Genomic DNA, 20,656 nt, shown 5'->3' with positions numbered 1-20,656 from the left:
CTCGTAGAAAGGGGAAATGGAGGGAGGAAGGAAGAAGAGAGAGAAGAAGGGAGGGGGGAAGTCCTGTGGGTGCCGGAGAGAGAGAGAGAGAGAGAGAGAGAGAGAGAGAGAGAAAGAGAGAGAGGCCAACACCCTGGAAAGAACCATTACTGTAATCGTCTTACAGGAAGCACCTTCTCAAAGCAGCTTATCCGAAGCCGCGTCTCCTCTCTCTGCTCACTCCCCCAAGCCTCTCTCTCTCCAAGCTCTCTCTCTCTCCAAGCTTCTCTCTCTCTCTCCAAGCTCTCTTCTCTCTCTCTCTCTCACTCCCTCCAAGCTCTCTCTCACCCCTCCAAGCTCTCTCTCTCTCACTCCCCCAAGCTCTCCTCTCTCTCTTACTCCCCCTCCAAGCTCTCTCTCTCTCTCTCAATTCTCTGCCTCTCTCTCTCTCTCTCTCACTCTCACTCCCTCCCTCCAAGCTCTCTCTCTCTCTCTCTCAAAACCAGAACACACACACACACACACCATATCGAGTTACCTGAAGGAGAGAGAGAGAGAGAGAGAGAGAGATAGATATAGATAGGTGTTGAGAAGGGCAGGATAGCGAGAGGAAGGAGGTAGGGAGGAGGGAGGGAGGAAGGGAGGTAGAGACAGATCCTCAGGTGAGTAAAAGGAGACACTGGGGGGGTAGGGGGAGGAGGGGTAGAAGAGGAGTTGGTGAAGATGAAAATAATTATCGATAATTTGACGCCACGTGTAGTTGGAGCCGCCGAGGTTAGGTTAGGTTAGGTTAGGTTAGGTTAGGTTTAGGTTAGGTTAGGTTAGTGAGTGCTTGTTTTGGCGAGGTCATTTATTCAACCTGGAGGAAGAGGAAGAAGAAGAAGAAGAAGAAGTAGAAGAAGAAGAAGTAGAAGATATACAGAAATCACAAAATTAATATCCTACAGTAATTGTCCCAAGGATATCGTGTAGGACTTGAAGGACTCGTGGACCTTTAGTGGGTAGTGCAGGATACCCACCTCTCTTATTATACCCCCCAGGCCTAGGATAGGGTCTATAGTCAGGATATGTCTGTCTGTCTGTCTGTGGGTGCGTATCAAGTTGCCCAGTTCATTCGGTACACTGAAAGCGCCACCCCCCCCCCCCCCCCCTCCCCCCCCCCCTCTCTCCCTCCCTCCCTCCGTCCCTCCCTGATAAATGAAGATTATTTCCGTAAGGGTGAAGGGTGGGGAGAAGAAAGGGAGAGGGAGGGAAAGATGGGGGAGGGGAGGGAAGGAGGGAGGGGGGTAGTAGATGAGAGAGGGGAGAAGAGGGGAGATAAGTGATTACAGGAAGGGGAGAGAGGGAAGGGAAGGGGGGAGGATGCTGGTTGGTGGAGGGAGGTGTGCAGGGGGTTTAGTTAAGGGAGGGTGAACGATGGTCGATAGAGGGAGAGGGAGGATAGGGTGTGTGTGTGTGGTGATGATGCCCTCCCTTCCCTCTCTCTGTCTCCCCCTCTCTCTTTCTCTCCCTCTCTCTCTCGTCCTCTCATTCCTTCTTTTACCATCCTCCCTTTCTTCCTATCTCCTTCAATCACTGTTTCCTCTCTCTCTCTCTCTCTCTCTCTGCTTGCCATCCTCATCTTCTCACACACATCTCCCTTGGCCAATAATATCTTTCCTCAATAGCCATCTCTCCCTTGGCCACACATCTTTCCCTTGGCCACACATCTCCCATTGGCCACACATCTCTCCCTTGGCCACACATCTTCCTCGGCCACACATCTTCCTCTTGGCCACACATCTCTCCCTTGGCCACACATCTCTCCCTTGGCTACACACATCCCTCTCTATCTCACATGTTTCCCCTTCTACTTTTCCGTTCCCTTTCCATCAGCCAGCCTGCAGTGTTCCCTCCCCCCCACTTCCCACCCCTCCTCCTCTACCTTCTGCTGTAGAGTGCCAGCAGGAGCAGCAGAAGTAGGAGCAGCAGCAGCAGGAGGAGGAGGGCGGGGGCGATAGATTAGCGTTTGGGGGGCCGCTCGGCTTTGTTTTGCCTCCAGAGTGTAAAAAGGCAAGATGCAAGGGGGAGGCTACAACAAGTTTTGGTCGATCCTGTTGCTGTAGCTGCTGTGGTGTTGCTGTAGCTGCTGTGGTGTTGCTGTAGCTGCTGTGGTGTTGTAGCTGCTGTATTATAGCTGCTGTGGTGTTGCTGTAGCCTAGCTGTTGCTGTTAGTATTTCTCTTACCACTGTTGTTACTGGTGATGGTCGTGGGTCTGGTATCACTGTTGCTGCTGGTGGTAACACTGTTGATGTTACCACCACCTACCACTACTACCACCACCACCACCTACCACTACTACCACCACCACCACCACCTACCACCACCACCTACCACCACCTTCCACCACCACCACCACCACCACCACCACCACCTCACCCACCACCCACACCACCACCTTCCACCATCAACACCACACCACCACTGAATGACCACCACCACCACCCACACCACCACCACCACTCCACCACCACCACCACCACCACCACCTCCACCACCCAACACCACCACCACTACCACCACCACCTACCACTACCACCACCTACCACTAACCTAACACTACTACTCACTCACTCACTACTGACCACCACCTAACACTATCACACACTTCCACTACTATCACTAATGACTATCACCACCACTCACTACCACTATCATTTCCACTACCACTAACCACCACCACCACTCTACCACCACCACCACCACTACCACCACCACTCACCACTCTACCACCACAATTACCACCACCTACCACCACCACCACAAGCTTCTCTGTATGGCTGTGATTGGCAGCACAATAACAGCAGCTATTCTGTTTGCCGTTATTCTGTCTAGTACGGCTGTAAATGCTGTCTGTTTATACTGTTTCACTCACAAATGCTGTAAATGTTTGTGTGGTTTCATTTACGACTGTTTTTGTACTGGATTAAGAAGAATTAAACTCAGAATACAAGTACAGTTTTATAAATACAGTGTCTCCCCCCTCCCCCCCCCTCCCCCCTCCCCCATGGTGACTGTAGTAGAGGCATTGCTGGAGGGGGAGGAAGACGGGTGACCATTCCTGTAGTTGTTTGTGATGTAAACTACAGCTGTTTGTGTGTTGCTGTGGTTGATATTGTGTTGTGGTGGTACTATTATTACTGCAACTACTATTACTACTACTACTACTACTACTACTACTATTATTATTAATCAATTTCTGTATTGTAAAGTCGTTACTGCAAATGTGTCTCTCTCTCTCTCTTTCTCCTTCCTTCCTTCATTCCTCTCCTTTACACGTTTTTGCAATTTCTTCTGCTTAATCTTTCTCATTTTCTCCATTTCCATCCTCATTTCTCTCTCCTTTACTTCTTCTTCACTTTCTCTTTTCCTTCTCCCTCTTCTCTTTCTTTCATATGGTTCCTTTCTTTATCTTTCCTTAACTCTTCCTCTTTTTCATCCTCCTCTCTTCTTCATCATCCCTTCTCTTCCTCTCTCTCTCTCTCTCTCTTCCTCTCTCTCTTTTCCATCATCCTTTCTCTTCCTCTCTCTCTCTTCCTCTCTCTCTTCCACCCTCCCCTCTTCTCTTCTCTCTCTCCCCCACCCTCCCTCTTCTCTTCTCTCTCTCTCCCCCCTCCCTCTTCTCTTCCTCTCTCTCTTTCTCATTTCCCTCTCCACCATCCTCCCCCTCCTCCTCCCTCTCTCATTTTTATCCCGTATTTGCTACAGCCGCCATATAATCCCTGGACACGACCTGTTTCCCTCTCTCTTCGTTTCTCAGTTTTAGTTTTCCTCTCTCTCTCTCTCTCTCTCTCTCTCTCTCTCTCTCTCTCTCTCTCTCTCTCTCTCTCTGTTTCCCCTTCTTCCCTTTTTTTTCGTTCTCCTTTCCATTCTTGGTGCTCTCTCTCTCTCTCTCTCTCTCTCTCTCTCTCTCTCTCTCTCTCTCTCTCTCTCTCTCTCTCTCTCTCTCTCTCTCTCTCTCTCTCTCTCTCTCTCTCTCTCTCTCTCTCTCTCTCTCTCTCTCTCTCTCTCTCTTTTCGTTCTCCCTTTCCATTCTGGTGGTGGTGGTGGACCTTGGCCATCGAGGGACAGGGCGAGTTAGCAGGTGACATAAGAAAATCCGTCGCCAAGGCAACATCTGAGGAAAATCTCTATCCTTACCTTTTTTTCCCCCCCTTTGATATATGAATAAGGGATATTTGACACCTTGTTTAGTGTTCTCCAGGTACTACTAAGGTGAACTGGATTGAAGGGGTGGGAGTGGGGGTTGTGTTTAGTACTGGGAGGAGGAGGGGGGGGTGGGATTGTGTACAGAGAGGGAAGGGATACAGGTGAGTGACTTGTTTTGGGGGAGGGAGGGGGGAGAGTGGGATGTTACCTGGTAGGGAGTAAGAGTGGGAGGAGGAGGAGAATGACTTGTTAGTGGAGTGGGGGAAAAGGAGTGGGAGAAGAAAGATGGAAGAGGGAAAGAAGGGACAGGGGTGACATGGTGAGTTAATGGGAAGGACCTTTTTCTGGGAGGGGTCTGATGAGCTACCTCCTACACGTCATGCCATATAGGTAGGGGCGTCCTAACGCTCTTGTTAATCCAGATAGGGTCAGCTGGTGTCAGGCCTCATAGCAGTTAACTCTATATTTCTCACTAGATTCTGTACCTGTGATGTTTATTTTGTATTTCTCACTAGATTCTGTACCTGTGTGATGTTTTATTTTGTATTTCTCACTAGAGTCTGTACCTATGTGATGTTTAGTTGTATTTCACAAGATATTCTGTACCTATGTGATGTTATTTTGTATTTCTCACTAGATTCTGTACCTGTGTGATGTTTAAATTGGATTTTATTTCTGAATGTTGATATTTAGTGTTTTTAATTAACGGTGTACTTTTTTTTTTTTTTTTACAGACGCAGCGGCCGGAGCAGAGTGTCATGCAGGCTCTGGAGAGTCTCAATGATGGTCAGGTGAGTAGTTCATACCTGTCATGACACCCACACACCTGTCATGACACCCACACACCTGTCATGACACCCACACACCTGTCATGACACCCACACACCTGTCATGATGCCTACACACCTGTCACGATGCTCACTGTTTAAAAATTGCAGAAGGGTAATGGCAAGAATTTATTGACTAAACTTTGTGGTAAATTTATTCACGTTAAGCTTTAAAAAAATTCCAGTTTGTTTTATATTGAAGAAATCAGCATCATGAAGCTGAATTAACATCATAAGCTTTCCTGGTGGAGGGAATGATAGAGTATTATTGTACAGTATTGTCATCTTGAACTTGCCAAATCTCACAAACTATTAACAATTTCCTTTAATACGAGTTTCACCTTGGAATGAACATGCAGTCAAAAACAACCAAACATTGTACAGTCTATGGCTACTGTTGGGTTATTTTTTAAGTGTTTATTATTCTGTACAGTATTATCTCTCTTGATGATGTTAAGAGTCATATGTACAGTAGCTAAAACAACTATCTGTGCATACTTTGTAGGAAATAATATGAGACCATGGGTGATAAATATTGGTATATGAGGGCTGTCACTAGTCACATGCACAGATAGTTGTTTTAGCTACTGTACTAACTTGCTTCAGTCATCATAGTCACGGAGTTAAGTAAAAAGAAAATATAATTAAAATCATATGGGATAATTACTGCTTAATGTTCTCTGTTTAGGAATTAATGTCAAGACTTTTGATTTGCTTGTTGTTACTGCATGAAGGTTTGATACATTCTAACGTTCCTCCTTCCTCAAGCAAATTGTACTTGTATTTCGAAATATTGGTCATACGGCCTTATTTATAGGATATTTAGTGATTTATTCATTGTGCAGTTAATGTAGTAATTTATTTGTATGTTGCTTTCAGGTGAATGACTTCCTCACAGGCAAGGCTCCATTAAATCTGACCATGCGTCTTGGAGATCACATGATGCTCATTCAACTCCAGCTGTCCACAGTGTCGCCCGGTGGCTCAAGGAAGACCCGACTCCAACCTACACACAGCCATGCCCACACCCATGCCCACACACACAATCATGCACACACTCATTCACATACCCACACTCACAGCCACACCCACGCACATGCTCATACACACTCACATAGCCACGACCACGGAGGATCTGCACGGACGTCCACGCATCCACTAACTCCACCTTACACTCCTCACGCTACCTGTTCAGGTTATTCTCCTGTGCACACATCCCATATGTCCAACCAGTCCTCAATCCCAGCCTCTGTGACCATCAACCCTAGTCAGACTACTTCCGCAGCCCCCAACACATCTAGGGCCAATTCTCCATCTTCTCCGTCGTCTTCATCTTCCTCGTCTTCTTCCCCTTCATCTTCTGCATCAGCAACACTTCACCACCAACACAATCTTTCACATCATCACCATTATCATCACCATAGTATGGGCTGTGGATCTCCGTCATCCCCTCCACCCCCATACCTAACCACTCCCCCACATTACCATCACCATCATCACCGGCCAACACCAGGTTCCCCTTCCACTCCTAACAGCCCCTCCTCCTCCTCCTCAAGTGGGTCAAACACCAGTTCACCGTCTGGTCTTGGATTAGATGGGGACCTTCCTGTCAGAGGGTGTCCACACAGGGGTGAAGAAACTGATCCCAGGGCCTCCTTAGATACCAAGGCACTAGCTGAGGCTTCTCGTAACTTAACTCAGACACTAAAGCAGCTCTCTTCTGAAGTCCTAACATCAAAGCCAGAGCAGAAGGAGGTGAGATGAGAAGTGATGTTTTCCTTTCAGTCAGCTTTGAATTCAAATTCTTATTTCACTTTGTAAAATCTTACTTCTGTAGGTGGAGTTCAGTGTTATGTCATATGTTTAACTTGAATTATTCTTTGAAGTCAATATTTCTGTGTGCTGCACATATTAGATGCTCTGGTACTGCCATGTGTGATACTATTAATTACAGTGAACCAAAGTTTGTTTTAATTTTACTAATAAGAGAACTTCTTTTCAGGAAACTCTTACCCCTCATGAGGTGGCTGCAACATCCCTTGGCTCAATGGGTGGTAACAGTAATAGCAGCAGTAGCACTAGTAATAGTAACAACAGCAGCAACAGCAGTAGTGGCAGCAACATCAGTGGCAGTGGATGTAGCAGCAGCAGTAGCACCAGCAACAGCAGCAGCAGCAATAGCAGCAGCAGCAACAACAGCAGCAGCAGCAGCAGCAGCAGCAGCAGCAGCAGCAGCAACAACAGCAGCAACAGCAGCAGCAGCAGTTCAAGTAGCAGCAACAGTGGTAGTGGCATTGGTGGCATTAAGAAGCAGGGAGCCATAATTGAGAGTATGCACCACCATGGCAAGGGGGTTTACTCAGGCACTTTCTCAGGTAACAATTTATGTAGATCTTGATACAATGTGTAGAATAGTTTACATATAACTTTTATACTACAGTACTTTCATACTAACACTTAAAATGTATTTTCTAATTATTTTAGTGTGATCAATACTGTAGTCTAGGTATTTCACTCTTCAGAATACAGTACTGTACTGATGGCATAGAAATATACTTGCTGTATATTTTGATAGTCAGTAATTTATTAAGGTTTGCCATCCTAGACAGTGCCAGATTTAGGCCTGTGGAGGCCCTTTGCAGCTGAGATGTGTGGGTACCCTAAGTCCCACACTACTTAATTTTAGTAACAGACCCACAAACCATTAAGTTATGAAAGTGTTTATTCATAGCAAAGAAAACTCACCCCAGGCTGTGCAACGACATAATACATGTACAGTGCATGTACAGGTAAAAATAGACCTGTTTGGCCACACACTCTGAACACTCCTAAATCCGGCACTAATCCTAGACCACAGATGCCTATGTATGTGAGATGAAATACAACTATACAGTCGAGGTAAAAATTGAACCATACTTGAACCAAACTGATTTTCCCTTTAACAGTCGAACTGCTAAGAAAGTCGGTCACGAGCTTTATATCACAGTCACAACAATAAGTTACCCGAGTGATCCACCTCCTATGTACAGTACTATATTACACTACCTGTACTGTATAATTGTACTGTACTGCGGTCTTAAGTCTTAGTCCCAAGCATTGCAAAATACCGAGACTGTTATGTCACCATTATGCCTTCTCAGAGTATCAGACGTCATAAATTCCTAGTGTCTGTGTTGATGACCACTTAAACTGGAATAAACATTTAGTTACAAAAACGAAGTCTGTGGCTCCTGCCTAGAAAGATATCCACAAACAATTACTGTATTTTAAAAACACTAATGAGGTTTTATAACTGTTTTAAATTTAGGTCTTAAGAGGTTAGACCTGTAAGGGAAAAAAACATGAATGGCTAAGAAAACTTTTTGTTGTTGTGTAGAATATAACTATAAAGTGGCTACAGCGCCTATAGTGAGAAACACCCTTTGTTGATACGTCTATGACCCCTTATATGTCAATATGAAATTTAAGGTAATGAAAAAATATTACTTGTAGTTTAAGGCAAACATTCAAGCACATTGGTATGGAATTCAGTTCAGTATTAGAACTCTTTGATTTCAATTAATTAAATCTTGTTTTCTTGCAGGTACACTGAACCCAGCACTACAGGACAGGCAGGGACGGCCAAAACGGGACATTTCCACCATCATCCATATCCTTAACGACCTCTTATGTGCCACTCCCCAATATCGTCGACACTCTACCAACATCTCCCTCAGTACCTCGACTCCTACCACTAGTCGCAACAAGAGTAGTAGTGGGAGCATCAGGCGGGGAACACAGCAGATGGGAGGCGCCTCCACCAGTGGCTTGCAGTCACACGATTCTGTGACGTATTCAGGTGGCGGGAAATCTGCTGATAATGCACAAACTGCCGAACAAGGTACAGTAATACACAAAAATATGCTGTTTTGTTTACTTGATGTGGTGGAACCTAACAATGGCCACGTATTGTATCTCATGTACTTTTGATCTGCCAGTTGTGGTAAAATATTAAATGTTTTTGTTAGATAAAACTATAAAACAAGTTCTTAAAACTGACTTAAAATTTAATAGTGTCAAACCCAGGTTCCTATGTTGATATACCCCATTCACATTGATTTTCTAAAAAACTTTCCCTTTGGTTCCATTATCCACTTATATGTTTATAAACCTTTTCCTTTTGGTTTTAATCAACTAAATTTCATGTGTCCTTTCTTTTTGGTTTATTTAATCCTTTTTCATCAACCTCTTACTAAACTACTTATGGTATTTACTGTACTTTACAATCTGGTGTAAAGGAAAGGGGATAGAGAGCTTGTATGCAATGTTGATACAGTTCTGTATCCCACAGATCACTCCAGTAAAGTACACAATATTAATACAAGTACTCTAGTTGAATATCATGTTTGGTGGTTACTATTTCCTCGTATCTTTTGTGTGTATCACAGTAGAACCAAAACTTTGTCAATACTTAAAGAAAAAAATTATGGCATGTTGACTGACTACTTGGGCTTTCCATTAAAAATTGTCAACCTTACAATTAGCACTGGAGATGTTATAATGTGCCTTAATTATACTGTAGTTAATTAGATTAGGGCCTGTTAGGACGTGAACCCATTTGACGTGCATTTGTGTAACAAGTTTTACCTTGAGGCAGTAAAGTGTACTGTACGCTTGCTGGAAGCTGATGTATTGTATTGGTTTTAGTGAAAAGGCAGAGTATTGGGGAGACATATTTATTACCTTGGATTTATTTAACTACCATAAATTATCATCTGTGAATCCTAAGGCATCCTTTATCCCTTGCCTTAAGTTAATAGTACTGATGACCTTAAACATACAAATGACATTATAATATTTTAATGTATGTGTGATGTGGAAAGAACAACTTATGTAATTATCTAAATTATTGCAGATTCTGGTGATGAGAACCAAGCAATGCGCACGAAAGTGGAACAGTTAAGACTAATAATGGAGCAGAGACGGGCTCGGCGCAAGGCTCGCCGTGATGCCCGTACCCGCCCCTACCCCCACACTGCAGCATCATGGGCCACTGACACCAGTGTTCCGACTGTTGTCGCCACCAGTAGCACAGCAACAAGTGCTACTCAAGCCATGGATGTAGATGGTAGTAAACCAGATGGCACAGATCCCACTACCCTGTGTGAGCTCAACTCAGAGACTGTTGTGGCTTAATGCTGGCCCACCACTAGAAGGATGTTAGGGTAGTGCGTAGGGAGGATTTGCCATGCTAAACTCACCGCGTTATAGTGGTTTTAGTGGTAAATGATGAGTGTACCTTTGCACAACTGCCTGTAACCCAAGGTTACTTGTATAGCCAAGGTCATCAAGTCTTTATTACTGCAAGGCTTGTCACTTGGCAGGTTAATAGGGAATGCAAAGTGTTTTGTCTGTGATTTAGGGTTGAATGTGTTGCAAGTAACTTGCTGCACAGAGCATTGATTGATGATGTGCTTCCACAGTTGGAAAAGGTGACAGTGTGACAGGCCAATTTGTTTATGAGGGAATTTACACGAGAACACATACAGTTGAAGCAGATTCTAAGATTAACATTTAATGTTCTAAAAGAAGTTTCTTACAGCAGATTAATAGTTGGTTAGAGCAAGCAACTGGTAGGAAACCAGATTTAGAACTGATAATGAGCAGTTTGTATAGGATCTGTTCAAATAGCTTTTTTCTCGGCAGTAGAACACCCCCGAGGCTTACCCTGGGAACATGCTTGTGGCTTAGCAGGGACACAGTACACAGAATTGCAGTATGGAATTCAGGATATGTATCAGGTGGCCTTGTGAGTCTCAAGTGATTCTAGGGTCTAGAAGTGATGATTAATTTTTATTCCAACTTAAAACTGGTATGGTCACTCTGGCTGCAGTTTTCTGGTTACATAAGTTTTTAATCATTTGACTCTAGACCCACAGTCCATAAGTATGGTTTAATGCTTGAGTATTTTATGACTCCAGTAAGACACCATTCTTAAACGGACAACAATTCAGGCTATATTAGGAAGGTATTACATCATCTGAGAACGGCTGAATCTACCTCGTCATAAAACCAATCGCTATTTCTTTTAATACAAGCAGATCATATTATCCCTATTCTAATGTTATATATACAATATGCTGTTATAATTCAGGATGTCACCTCGGCTGTTATAGCGCCATAGATACAATTGCCATAGTTACGTGTAGATGTGGTTGAACTCACTTTTGTGTAATTATTGACTTCAGCTTCTGAGAAATTTTGAATCACCCAAGCCACTAGCTATGGAGATGACGATGCTTATATTGTCTGTGTTGACGTGATACTTGTATCCAGTGCGGGTTTACCTTCTTGTATGCGCCACCAATGCTGTAAATAACACTTTATAAGCCTTGAAAGATGCAAAGGCGTCTCCATAGAAAAAAAATTGTTTAGTGAATGTTAAAGTCTAGGCCCCTTGCTCTTAGGCCCCTGAACAGTAGACGAAAGTGTGAAGCAATCATCTGTAACGTTGATTGTTTAGAAACTAACTCTACTTACTACTGATGGTATACCAACAAACAAGAATGCTGGTCCATGCTCATGTGGTTTTGGAGAATACAAAAATGGCTGTAGTGAGGAAGAGTGTGACGAGGAAAAAAAAACTCAGATCATGCCAACTGTGTTTACAAGGTGAAGGTGTGAGAACTTTGATAATTCCTCGGCTACTTTATAATTTACTTTGTTTCAGTGAGTGTTCCTTAATTTCTTTTGGTGGATAGCCAAAATGAAGGAACCTCTCCATGCTTTACAATCATTAGAAATACAGGTACTCTACACAGAAATAACCATGATGTTATTTCACACCCACACACACACAGAAAAAGGCGGTGAAATATAGGAAATAACCGAATTTGTATGAAATATTTGGGCAAGATATGAATTTACTCTCAGGCAATAAATACATTGACTTTCCCCATCACTTGTTTTTCAGTAGTTCATAATAAATGGAATATTATAAATGTTCCTTCATCAAGATTTAATCAAAACATAACACTCCTCACTGTACGCTTATTAGGATGTTTTGGTATTTAATTCTGATCAGGAAGACAAGTATACTGTTATTAATTTGTTTTCAAATTGTCTTCATTGCTGATATTTCCCATTGCATACGTTAATTATGATGAAACCAATTCATAGTTCTCACATCTTCACTTGAGTGAGCCGAGTCTAATTGTAGTTACAAACTTACATGTATTATGGACTATTTTTCAAGTATTTGTAGTGGTAGATCATACATCCAATATTTTGGATGATTTTGAAGTTTTGATAATATAAAAGAGTTTTGGGTGACTCAGAATGACCCATATTAAAATTTTGTAAGTTTATGACTAAAATCTGACTGTAACAGTAGCTGTAATTACTTGGTACTATTTATGCACTTCATATTCCCTGTCATGCTTTATTAAAATTTCAACCCCAGTTGTGATGACTCATAAATTTACTGTTACAGTCACTGAATCAAACTGGACAGTTGTCTGCATTGTGATATTAGATAGATGGACACTCAACAATGTTCTTGTTTTCAGCCTCTTTTTTCATTTTCACTGGGGGAGGACTGAACCAAGGTGATTCATATACCGGTACAACAGTGTCTTGTTGGAGTTGGCAGTTCTATATTATCTAGGTTGAGACTTCCATGTTTGTCTTTACCCATTCTAGGTAGTCACTGAGGCTCTTCGGAATTACTTGTTGGTCCTTCATGTGAGCTATGAATTTCTTATCACTTATTACCAGTGATTCATGCTAGAAATATTGATTAATTTAAATAATAACACTAATGATTTAATATGTTCTGAACTTGAACCAACAGTTTTGAAATATAACATAATGTATTAGGTAACTTCAGTGTATCAATCACCACTGGTCATCATGTAGATCGCCTCAAACTTGACTGTCTAGAATTGGGTGGCATCACTTAATTTCATCTGCTTACTAATTACTACTGAACCGGATACTTATTAGAGTGGTGTCCTAAGTCCAGGATCTGTTTTCTTCATTGGATTTTCTATTATAATTATGAAGATTTACTGAGAGTTTTAAGAAATAAAGTGTTAGGATATTGTTAAGTAGGGCTATTAGCTAAGTTTTTATTTCTGTTCACTATGTTGGAACGAAATTTATTTTAATTTTTCATTGTTTTAAGGAGACTATATATTCCTCTGTTTTCACCGTTAATTTAGCACATTGTCACTTTGTAAATTACCTTGTTGATTTTTAAGGGTAATTTTGCATAATTAGGGCATTTCAATTAAAGATGTTACATCTGTCATTGGGCAAACCATTTTATTGTTAATTGGTAAATGATCAGTGGCTTGGAGTCTTGAGGCTGAATTCCAGGATTGACTTTAATCTGTCACATAAAGCAGTAAGCTTTGTCTTCTTATTGACTATATTAGTCAAGATGTTTGCTGCAGTTACCATCTGATTTGAGATATGATGTAGGAGTGAGCTGGTGTTGGGACTCAGCCATCAACATGATGGTATTGTTTCCCCCTTGTGTTGAACTTCACAGGCTTAGGATCAAGCTGTGGTACCTCATATGGCTCAGTATCTTATCTCCACATTACATTTGGTAAGTGATAAACATAAAAAAAGCTGTTCTACACCATCAGGTTAAGTTAAAATGCAATATAATAGCTACAGTTACAGACAGTAAGCAATGGTGATATTCTATATTGTTGGATGTAGATGCATTTTTGAAGTACTGTCACTGCTCATAGTTGGTGTGTGTCATGTCCTGAGTATTTGCCTTGTCTGTCAATGTTTGAGTTTGTTATTTATGTTCATCTCATTGTATTTGAGTTTATGGTAAACTATAATTACATATTAATGACAATGTGATTGGAAATAAATCCTCATTGAGATAGTCACCAAGGCATATATTTAGTGACTGTAACAAACACCATAATCAACTCTTTAATGAGATATTTAACAAAAAATATATTAAATGTTTAAGGTGCAGACTAAAAACGAAAAAAAAAATTAAAAACCTTGAGTAACGATGAGTCAAGGGCACCGATCTTCTACGATACTTTTGCAATACTTCTCAGGGATTTCTTCTTATTGCTCATTCTCCTGTGTTTTGCTTCTCCTTATATGTTAAAATTGGGTGTTGGTTTTTCAATATATGGTAAATAATTACTAGCTGGTGTATGTGCAACTTACCATCATTTTAGGTAATTTGATTAATGTGGTAGTTTATGGAAAGTTTGTTTATAACACAGGAAAATGTAGAACATTATAAGCACATTTCTCAGTCTACACTATGCGGGTATGAGAGGAGGACCAACAGATTTTTTGTTTTTTTTCCTGTTCCTCAGATGAAACACTCTGTGTAATTCAGAAATGCATATTATTTACATAAAAAAAGTCAGGTAGCTAATGAATCAAGCTAGCAATACTGGTAACCAGATTTTTGCTGTTGTTAAATGCAGTATAGTAGAATATTTCTCATGGATCTCAACATTTAAAGCAGGGAAGAACCTTACTGTCTGTAACTATTGCTCTTGTCACTATTCATCAGACATAGCATGAGTGTTCTAATGGATTGTTTGGCAGAAGGCATGGGGGTCCTCCTAATTTCATTCAGATCCAAGGTATTTATGCAAGGTAGTGTGGAATTTATATTTTAAAGAATGGAGGACCATGTCGCTGTCTTCCAATCAACCTTCAGAAATCTCACTTGATGTCGTAAAGAAATTGCTTTCTCTTTTATATTGACTTCAAGTCCCACCTGAAGTGTGCAGAGTTGAAGAGGTTGTGGAGAGATGGGGCAGCTGTGACAAGCTCTTACAAGTTCAATTTTCTTACTTAAAGCCTCAACAGGTTTACCAGTGAGCCACACTCTCCCATCCCCTTCTTTTTATGTCAGGTGTTGTTTCCCTTGTTGATTCGTCCTTGTTGTACATTAATAAACACGATGGTGAGGTTTAGCGACTGAGAAATAGAAGTTATTTGTACTGAAGCACCAATGTCAGTGTCCAAGTTAGGACATTTTCGTGGGTTTGTCCAATAATTTTCATTTTGTCGCTGAATATTACCTTTAATATTAATCTTATTAGATTTGAGTGCTGTGTATTTGAATCAGGTGCAGCACTATAATTAACTGTTAGAGAGCTTGAGGCTTTAGTTGGAAATGAATAATATTAATAATGTACATCTAGCATGTATATAGGGAATGATGCCACTGAAATGTGTAGTAATGTAGTGTTTCAGGCAAATTCCCAAATACATTGCATGCACTTCTAGTTTGATGTTCATATTATGAAGTATATAATTAACCAGCATTATATAAAAGTATACAAGGTTGACTTTTACTGAGAAATTTCTCAGGTTTTAACCTTGTTTACTTTTGTTTCTAACATCTTTAGATGCTGTTCTTGCTATACTAGAGAAAAATAGTAATCAGTGATTAATAAACTCCCAAGCAAAGCTTTGTGTTGGGCTCAGGATATTATACAAAACCATGGAAGAGAGAGACCTTGTCTGAAACACTCTGCAAGATATGTTATTGTTGATCACATCTCGTACAGGCAAATGAAGTATTGAATTGCTGGCAACAGACATTTACGTCACATAAATACTTTGTCTGTATCATTAGCATTAAGATTTTTTCCTTGGTTCAAAGCGGTATGGCTGATATTATGTTGTATTTTGAAAGGTGTGTAGATTCCCATGTCTGTTCTTCACGTTAATAAATCAGTATGTTGAAATTGTATTTTATCATTAAACCTTCTGTTTAATAAACTATAACTACATGACTTTTAGGATGTAATGTTAAAATCCTATGAACATGGGATGGAATTGATTTACGCATATTTATCCGAATACAGTATGTAATGGCTTGACTATTAAGATCAAATACATACCATAACAACAGTGCTAAGCAGCAAAATCAACCACCAAGAGTATCTTTCTTGGTCGTGGTGTCGTACATATTACCTATGTTAAGTAACTTGCCCGGAAAGTATATATTTCCCATTTTCTGTGGAAATATTACCTAATTTTCCAAAGTAAATTTTAATAGAAAATGGGAAATTTGTATCACAGAAAATGGGAAATATATACTTTCTGGGAAAGTTGGTTATCTACTTATCATAGAAAACGAGAAATTTGTATCATAGAAAATGGGAAATATCTACTTTCCGGGAAAGTTGGTTATCTACTTTTCGGGAAAGTAGATTATCGACTTTTTGGGGAAGTAGAATATCGACTTTTTGGGAATTATTACCTAATTTTGCAAAGTAGATTATCATAGAAAACAGGAAATTTGTTTCACAGAAAATGGGAAATGTGTACTTTCTGGGAAAGTTGGTTATCTACTTATCATAGAAAACGGGAAATTTGTATCACAGAAAATGGGAAATATCTACTTTCTGGGAAAGTTGGTTATCTACTTTCCCAAAAAGTAGATTATCTACTTTTCGGGAAAGTAGATTATCGACTTTTCAGGGAAGTAGAATATCGACTTTTTGGGAAATATTACCTAATTTTGCAAAGTAGATTATCATAGAAAACGGGAAATTTGTATCACAGAAAATGGGAAATATGTACTTTCTGGGAAAGTTGGTTATCTACTTATCATAGAAAACGGGAAATTTGTATCATAGAAAATGGGAAATATCTACTTTCCGGGAAAGTTGGTTATCTACTTTCCCAAAAAGTAGATTATCTACTTTTCGGGAAAGTAGATTATCGACTTTTCAGGGAAGTAGAATATCGACTTTTTGGGAATTATTACCTAATTTTGCAAAGTAGATTATCATAGAAAACGGGAAATTTGTATCACAGAAAATGGGAAATATGTACTTTCTGGGAAAGTTGGTTATCTACTTATCATAGAAAACGGGAAATTTGTATCATAGAAAATGGGAAATATCTACTTTCCGGGAAAGTTGGTTATCTACTTTCCCAAAAAGTAGATTATCTACTTTTCGGGAAAGTAGATTATCGACTTTTCGGGGAAGTAGATTATCGACTTTTGGGGAAATATTACCTAATTTTGCAAAGTAGATTATCATAGAAAACGGGAAATTTGTATCACAGAAAATGGGAAATATCTACTTTCTGGGAAAGTTGGTTATCTACTTTCCCAAAAAGTAGATTATCTACTTTTCGGGAAAGTAGATTATCGACTTTTCAGGGAAGTAGAATATCGACTTTTTGGAAAATATTACCTAATTTTGCAAAGTAGATTATCATAGAAAACGGGAAATTTGTATCACAGAAAATGGGAAATATGTACTTTCTGGGAAAGTTGGTTATCTACTTATCATAGAAAACGGGAAATTTGTATCATAGAAAATGGGAAATATCTACTTTCCGGGAAAGTTGGTTATCTACTTTCCCAAAAAGTAGATTATCTACTTTTCGGGAAAGTAGATTATCGACTTTTCAGGGAAGTAGAATATCGACTTTTTGGGAATTATTACCTAATTTTGCAAAGTAGATTATCATAGAAAACGGGAAATTTGTATCACAGAAAATGGGAAATATGTACTTTCTGGGAAAGTTGGTTATCTACTTATCATAGAAAACGGGAAATTTGTATCATAGAAAATGGGAAATATCTACTTTCCGGGAAAGTTGGTTATCTACTTTCCCAAAAAGTAGATTATCTACTTTTCGGGAAAGTAGATTATCGACTTTTCGGGGAAGTAGATTATCGACTTTTGGGGAAATATTACCTAATTTTGCAAAGTAGATTATCATAGAAAACGGGAAATTTGTATCACAGAAAATGGGAAATATCTACTTTCTGGGAAAGTTGGTTATCTACTTTCCCAAAAAGTAGATTATCTACTTTTCGGGAAAGTAGATTATCGACTTTTCAGGGAAGTAGAATATCGACTTTTTGGGAAATATTACCTAATTTTGCAAAGTAGATTATCATAGAAAACGGGAAATTTGTATCACAGAAAATGGGAAATATGTACTTTCTGGGAAAGTTGGTTATCTACTTATCATAGAAAACGGGAAATTTGTATCATAGAAAATGGGAAATATCTACTTTCCGGGAAAGTTGGTTATCTACTTTCCCAAAAAGTAGATTATCTACTTTTCGCGGAAAGTAGATTATCGACTTTTCGGGGAAGTAGATTATCGACTTTTGGGGAAATATAACCTAATTTTGCAAAGTAGATTATCATAGAAAACGGGAAATTTGTATCACAGAAAATGGGAAATATCTACTTTCTGGGAAAGTTGGTTATCTACTTTCCCAAAAAGTAGATTATCTACTTTTCGGGAAAGTAGATTATCGACTTTTCAGGGAAGTAGAATATCGACTTTTTGGGAATTATTACCTAATTTTGCAAAGTAGATTATCATAGAAAACGGGAAATTTGTATCACAGAAAATGGGAAATATGTACTTTCTGGGAAAGTTGGTTATCTACTATCATAGAAAACGGGAAATTTGTATCATAGAAAATGGGAAATATCTACTTTCCGGGAAAGTTGGTTATCTACTTTCGGGAAAGTAATTGACTTTTCATCGAGAAAAGATTATCATAGAAAACGGAAATTGTATCTGGGAAATATGTACTTTCCGAAACGGGAAATTTGTACGGGGAAATATCTACTTCCGGGAAAGTTGGTTATCTACTTTCCCAAAAAGTAGATTATCTACTTTTCGGGAAAGTTATCGACTTTTCGGGGAAGTAGATTATTACCAATTTTAAAAGTAGATTATCATAGAAAACGGGAAATTTGTATCATAGAAAATGGGAAATATCTACTTTCCGGGAAAGTTGGTTATCTACTTTCCCAAAAAGTAGATTATCTACTTTTCGGGAAAGTAGATTATCGACTTTTCAGGGAAGTAGAATATCGACTTTTTGGAATTATTACCTAATTTTGCAAAGTAGATTATCATAGTAAACGGGAAATTTGTATCACAGAAAATGGGAAATATGTACTTTCTGGGAAAGTTGGTTATCTACTTATCATAGAAAACGGGAAATTTGTATCATAGAAAATGGGAAATATCTACTCTCCGGGAAAGTTGGTTATCTACTTTCCCAAAAAGTAGATTATCTACTTTTCGGGAAAGTAGATTATCGACTTTTCGGGGAAGTAGATTATCGACTTTTGGGGAAATATTACCTAATTTTGCAAAGTAGATTATCATAGAAAACGGGAAATTTGTATCACAGAAAATGGGAAATATCTACTTTCTGGGAAAGTTGGTTATCTACTTTTCCAAAATGTAGATTATCTACTTTTCGGGAAAGTAGATTATCGACTTTTCAGGGAAGTAGAATATCGACTTTTTGGGAAATATTACCTAATTTTGCAAAGTAGATTATCATAGAAAACGGGAAATTTGTATCACAGAAAATGGAAATATGTACTTTCTGGGAAAGTTGGTTATCTACTTATCATAGAAAACGGGAAATTTGTATCATAGAAAATGGGAAATATCTACTTTCCGGGAAAGTTGGTTATCTACTTTCCCAAAAAGTAGATTATCTACTTTTCGGGAAAGTAGATTATCGACTTTTCAGGGAAGTAGAATATCGACTTTTTGGGAATTATTACCTAATTTTGCAAAGTAGATTATCATAGAAAACGGGAAATTTGTATCACAGAAAATGGGAAATATGTACTTTCTGGGAAAGTTGGTTATCTACTTATCATAGAAAACGGGAAATTTGCATTGAGAAATGAAATATCTACTTTCCGAAATATTATTCATTTTCCCAAAAAGTAGATTATCTACTTTTCGGGAAAGTAGATTATCGACTTTTCGGGGAAGTAGATTATCGACTTTTGGGGAAATATTACCTAATTTTGCAAAGTAGATTATCATAGAAAACGGGAAATTTGTATCACAGAAAATGTGAAATATCTACTTTCTGGGAAAGTTGGTTATCTACTTATCATAGAAAACGGGAAATTTGTATCATAGAAAATGGGAAATATCTACTTTCCGGGAAAGTTGGTTATCTACTTTCCCAAAAAGTAGATTATCTACTTTTCGGGAAAGTAGATTATCGACTTTTCAGGGAAGTAGAATATCGCCTTTTTGGGAAATATTACCTAATTTTGCACAGTAGATTATCATAGAAAACGGGAAATTTGTATCTCAGAAAATGGGAAATATCTACTTTCTGGGAAAGTTGGTTATCTACTTATCATAGAAAACGGGAAATTTGTATCATAGAAAATGGGAAATATCTACTTTCTGGGAAAGTTGGTTATCTACTTATCATAGAAAACAAATTTCCAGTTTTCTATGATAATCTACTTTGAAAAATTAGGTAATATTTCCCCAAAAGTCGATAATATACTTCCCCGAATAGTCGATAATCTACTTTCCCGAAAAGTAGATAATCTACTTTTCGGGAAAGTAGATATTTCCATTTTCTATATACAAATTTCCTTTTCAATAGATAACCAACTTTCAGAAAGTAGATATTTCCCATTTCTGTGATACAAATTTCCCGTTTTCTATGATAATCTACTTTGAAAAATTAGGTAATATTTCCCCAAAGTCGATAATATACTTTGAATAGTCGATAATCTACTTTCGAAAGTAGATAATCTACTTTTCGGAAAGTAGATAACCAACTTTCCCGGAAAGTAGATATTTCCCATTTTCTATGATACAAATTTCCCGTTTTCTATGATAAGTAGAT

At 39.2% G+C, this 20,656-nt stretch overlaps 1 protein-coding gene across 1 annotated transcript; it reads left to right on the top strand.

Moving 5' to 3' along the window:
• Positions 1–4,903: 4,903 nt before the first annotated feature.
• Positions 4,904–15,728, top strand: LOC121855605 (midnolin-A-like). Its single transcript, XM_042350653.1, has 5 exons — positions 4,904–4,959; positions 5,875–6,750; positions 6,998–7,370; positions 8,579–8,875; positions 9,890–15,728. Exons 1-5 carry the CDS (start codon positions 4,927–4,929, stop codon positions 10,168–10,170), a joined length of 1,860 nt encoding a protein of 619 aa, XP_042206587.1. The 5' UTR covers positions 4,904–4,926; the 3' UTR covers positions 10,171–15,728.
• The last annotated feature ends 4,928 nt before the right edge of the window (positions 15,729–20,656 follow it).

This window comes from Homarus americanus, unplaced genomic scaffold (genome assembly GCF_018991925.1).
Source record: "Homarus americanus isolate GMGI-L3 unplaced genomic scaffold, GMGI_Hamer_2.0 scaffold48090, whole genome shotgun sequence".
NCBI lineage: Eukaryota > Metazoa > Arthropoda > Malacostraca > Decapoda > Nephropidae > Homarus > Homarus americanus.
This window is presented reverse-complemented; position numbering and strand designations above follow the sequence as displayed.